Source organism: Mastomys coucha, unplaced genomic scaffold (genome assembly GCF_008632895.1).
Source record: "Mastomys coucha isolate ucsf_1 unplaced genomic scaffold, UCSF_Mcou_1 pScaffold21, whole genome shotgun sequence".
NCBI classification, from domain to species: Eukaryota; Metazoa; Chordata; class Mammalia; order Rodentia; family Muridae; genus Mastomys; species Mastomys coucha.
Genome location: NW_022196904.1, coordinates 171,674,686 through 171,679,292, shown reverse-complemented (window position 1 = coordinate 171,679,292; position 4,607 = coordinate 171,674,686). Strand labels below are relative to the sequence as shown.

Sequence of the window (4,607 nt, the reverse complement as noted above, 5' to 3'; positions counted from 1 at the left end):
TATACTATACTTACAGTGGTACATGCAGATTGCAGGTAGACTGCTCTATAACTGTGTCTGTGTAGATTTGCATAGCCACTAAACACATGTCCCCAGCATGCCACAGGGCCCATCCTGCCCTTCCCACCCTCTTTGACTTGCACCACATTCATTTACTTTTGTCTGTCCCTGGACTTTGATAGAGTCATCCAGAGTCATCCAGAAATGCACTTTCCCATTCTTTGACTTTTGTTTATTTTTATCTTGGTGCTATTCATCTGTGTCTTTACATCCCGACCTTCTTTCTCCTTTATCATTACCAAGTAGTAGTTCATTTATAGCCGTATACTGCTGTTCATCTTTTCTTTGTTCATGGGGATTTGGACTGGTCCCGGGTATTGGCTTCATGAAATAAAGCAGCTATGAACATTTTGGCACGTGTACATTTATGTAGCTGTTGTAATATGACTAGTTGAAAGATACTGACAAATCTAAAAAAGAAAAAATGCTTGCTATCTCTGTGACTCAAGAGAGGCATTTGTGATTGGTCTTGTCTGCATCCCAGGATGGAGCTTGTCAGTGGAAGTCTCAGGGAAATAGGCCCATCATGCCCTCCAGCGGCCACTTCTTTTGGTGACCCCGTAGCATGGCATCATCTGTGCCTGCCTGTCATTCACCACAGCACTCAGTACCCCCTAAGCTGCCCTGTGTGGTTAGCTGTCGCACTGCCCTCCCTTCTGTGACTAAGCTCTCTCCAGGGATTGGTCACGTCTCCGTCTGAGCATGGCGCCGAGTGAGACCTGCAGTCCTGTCTCTGCAGTCTGACCAGAAGACGCCATCTTCCCCTTTGATCCTCTCCCTCTGCAGGTAAATACCAGAGAAGAAGTTGAGGATCTCTGCCGCCTTGACAAAATAATAGATCTGATCATTCCTCGAGGCTCCTCCCAGCTGGTCCGAGACATCCAGAAAGCTGCCAAGGGGATCCCAGTGATGGGCCACAGCGAAGGGATCTGCCACATGTACGTGGATTCCGAAGCCAGTGTGGACAAGGTCACCCGACTCGGTGAGCTGACCGGGGACTCCTGGGGAGTCAGGGGAAACTCTTGGTGACTCCTAAGCCCGTGGATCATGCACACAGGACTCACTCACTCTCTGCTCCTCTTCCCTTCAGTCAGAGACTCCAAATGTGAATATCCAGCTGCCTGTAATGCTCTGGAGACTTTGCTCATCCACCGAGATCTGCTGAGAACACCCTTGTTTGACCAGATCATTGACATGCTCAGAGTAGAACAGGTATGGTAGACCCTCGGGGAAGATCAGACCAGGAGCAGCTTCCAGGCACTTTAGGGAACAGTGTGTTACACTTGCACTGTGCGTGCAGAGCTGGGCTGAGTACAGAGGCGAATAAGATATAACAACCCCTGCCCTCTGCGGTCGGTGGGTGGATGGAACTGATACACAGATGCCCGTGGGTGCGTGTATTACACGGCACAGCTCATTCCCACACTGCAAGGGTTCAAAGGTAGCAGGCCACCTAGCACTCTACAGAATGGGATCTTTTTTTGTTTTAGATTTATTTATTTATATGAGTACACTGTCGCTCTCTTCAGACACACCAGAAGAGGGCATGAAATCCCATTACAGATGGTTGTGAGCCACCATGTGGTCACTGGGAATTGAACTCAGGACCTCTGGAAGAGCAGCCAGTGCTCTTATCTGCTGAGCCATTCCTCTAGCCTCAGAAGCCTTTTCAAGAGTAAAATTTATACGCATCCACGCCTTTCCTCCAAAATGTCTTCAGTTGCCCATATAAAGGCACTTAATGAGTGGCATTCAGGGGGAGCAGTTTGAATAGCTTTCTTTTGGGTTTTGTTCATAACCTGCTATCGAGGTTATATGCAAACATATTCAGTAATTTGGGGTGCAGGCAAGTTTATCCTGTGCTAAATTCACAGGTGCAGACTGCTAGACGGTGTCATGGCCAAATGGTCCTGCACAGGTGCATTTCCAGCTTTGATTGCAGGTGTGAGCCTGCTGGCCCCATTTGCTGCGACCCTGAGGTGGTGTCCTTTTGCCAGAAGGGAAAGATGCTTATCAATACAGTAGGGCCCCAGTGAAAAACTGTGTTAGGTTTCTGTGGCATTATAGCCAAACAAAACACCCAAGAAAAGCAACTTAAAAGAAACACGACTACAGGGAGGACCATGCAAATCCACTCAGAAGAACAGAAAACCCCTAGAACCTCTGTGTGTGAGCATAGAACTGGGTCCGTCTAGTCTGAAATGCACAGTAGAGGCTGCCAGTGGAAATGTGACTCCCTCATGGAGCCCAGCAACTCCTCAAGGCTGCAGCTCGGGAACCCGAGAACCAACAAAGCAGCTGCTCCCTGTAGTTCCCCTGTACCTAACTCCTTAATTTGGTTTACTGTGTCAGAGGGTTCGTTCCCCCACGTGGGGAGCAGCTCACCTCATGGTAGCCGGAAAGCAGAGAAAGGGGAAATATAGTCTTCCAGGACATCTCTCCAGTAGTCTCCTTCCTCATCTTCTACCTTTCACCCCCTCCCGATAAGCCATCCTACCACAGAGCCACCAAGGGATTGGTCCATCCGTTAAGCCAGAGCCCTCGGGTTCTAAGTGTCTCTTTGGAAACAGACACACTTACTTGACGTGGTGCTTGATAACATGCAGAGGTGTGCTTCACTAATCCCCAGTCAGGTTAGCAGTCAGAACTACCCAGCACCTGAAAGTGAACGTGCACCCCCACAGAATAATAAGAGAGCCGTAACACACAACCGTCCATGCTCAGGTGGGTAAACTAGTATCCTGCTTGACTGTTGGCTACCCCTGTAGATGCCAAAAATCACAGTCAGCTGCACTGCACAGGAGGAAAGGTGTCCTTGGCTTGAACTGAGCCCCCCTCACCCTTGGCATCCCCAGTGTCAGAATGACGAATGCCTTGACAGGCTTCAAACCAAGGTGAGGCGATGTGCGTACTGCATGCAGCACCTTCGTGTGGAGGAACTAAGTCCTCAGGGTGGTCTGATCACACATTGGGTTCCCCGATCCTGGAAAAAGTGGAGTGCCCAACAATGTCACATCAGGCCCTCAAACTACCAGGCAAGACAGAGAGCTTGTCGTAGCTGGAGCCAAGACCTGAAGGAATCAAGGCCTGAACCCGTGCAGTCTCAGAGAACAAGGCCTGTGTGGAACTGGACCATGTGGAATTGGGCAAGTCCCTCACGGGCCAGCCCAGGGTCCTTACATTGCTGTAACCAGGAACAGGATCAGTTTGAGGGCATGAGCTGGCACAGCAGGCCAAAATCATACAGGAAACTAGTTGGAAGCACTTAGCCCTGAGCACCAAGCCAGGACTTCCCTGGGATGTAGTAAATAAAGATACATCTATGGGGGCTGGAGAGATGGCTCAGTGGTTAAGAGCACTGACTGCTTTTCCGAAGGTCCTAAGTTCAAATCCCAGCAACCACATGGTGGCTCACAACCATCTGTAATTAGATCTGACGCCCTCTTCTGGTGTGTCTGAAGACAGCTACAGTGTACTTACATATAATAATAAATAAGTAAATCTTTAAAAAAACAAGATACATCTATGCAGCCTTCTCATGGAACAAGCGCAGGTTCCTCTTAGAGAGAATGAGAGTTTTTGGTCAAATGTTCCTTTAGGGGTACTGGAGAGATGGCTCAGTGGTTAAGAGCACTGACTGCTCTTCCAGAGGTCCTGAGTTCAATCCCAGCAACCACATGATGGCTCACAATGTAATTCCATCTGTAATGGAATCTGATTCCCTCTACTGGTGTGTCTGAAGACAGCTACAGTGTACTCATATACATAAAATAAATAATTCTTTAAAAAAAAAAGTTCCTTTAGTAAAAAGCCAGAAGCCAGGGGCTTGTGTGCCTCAGACATTCAGCCTTCAAAGGCCTTTCCTTTCAGTCCTGCCCCAGCTTGCTCAAGCACCAAGCCTGTTGCTGGAAAAGTGGCCAGCAAGCCCTGGCCTATCCCCCCCAGACCATCCTGGTGTGAGGAGGGCTAAGTCACCCTCCAGGCCCACAAGCAGCCTGCCTGCCGCTCACCAGGGCCTTGCTGCATAACCCAGCGCAGGCTGGTCATTCAGGCCCAGCTGCCAGTTCCTACTTCTGTCTCATTCCTGCGGTTTTTGTATTGGCTTTCCTCTCTGACAGGTAAAAATTCACGCAGGCCCCAAGTTTGCCTCCTACCTCACCTTCAGCCCCTCAGAAGTGAAGTCACTCCGGACAGAGTATGGGGACCTGGAAGTGTGCATCGAAGTGGTGGACAGCGTCCAGGAAGCCATTGATCACATCCATAAGTACGGCAGCTCTCACACAGATGTCATCGTCACTGAGAACGGTCAGTTTGCAGGGATTCAGGCATGTGGCGCCAGGTTTCTTTGCTCTGTCCTGCAGTTGGTGCTGCTGCTCTCAGCCCCTCTGGCCCTGCAGGAAAGTCCACTTCAGACTGACAGTGACAATCCTGACATGGGAAACAGCTGCTGGCTTGCTGAGTGGCCTCTGATCTATCTGTGGGTCCATCCCAGTGGCCCCCATCGGCATGGCAGGGGTGATTGGCACCACCTTCAGGCTCCCCCCCCC

General features: G+C 49.9%; 1 protein-coding gene across 3 annotated transcripts in view; it reads left to right on the top strand.

The window, feature by feature from the left end:
• Nucleotides 1–4,607, top strand: part of Aldh18a1 (aldehyde dehydrogenase 18 family member A1) — a 37,556-nt gene that overhangs the window by 28,194 nt on the left and 4,755 nt on the right. For all 3 annotated transcript variants that reach the window (XM_031390280.1, XM_031390281.1, XM_031390279.1), the window contains 3 exons: nucleotides 847–1,042; nucleotides 1,151–1,272; nucleotides 4,179–4,365. In XM_031390280.1, coding sequence (XP_031246140.1) covers nucleotides 847–1,042; nucleotides 1,151–1,272; nucleotides 4,179–4,365 — 505 coding nt within the window. The remainder of the gene's footprint in view (nucleotides 1–846; nucleotides 1,043–1,150; nucleotides 1,273–4,178; nucleotides 4,366–4,607) is intronic.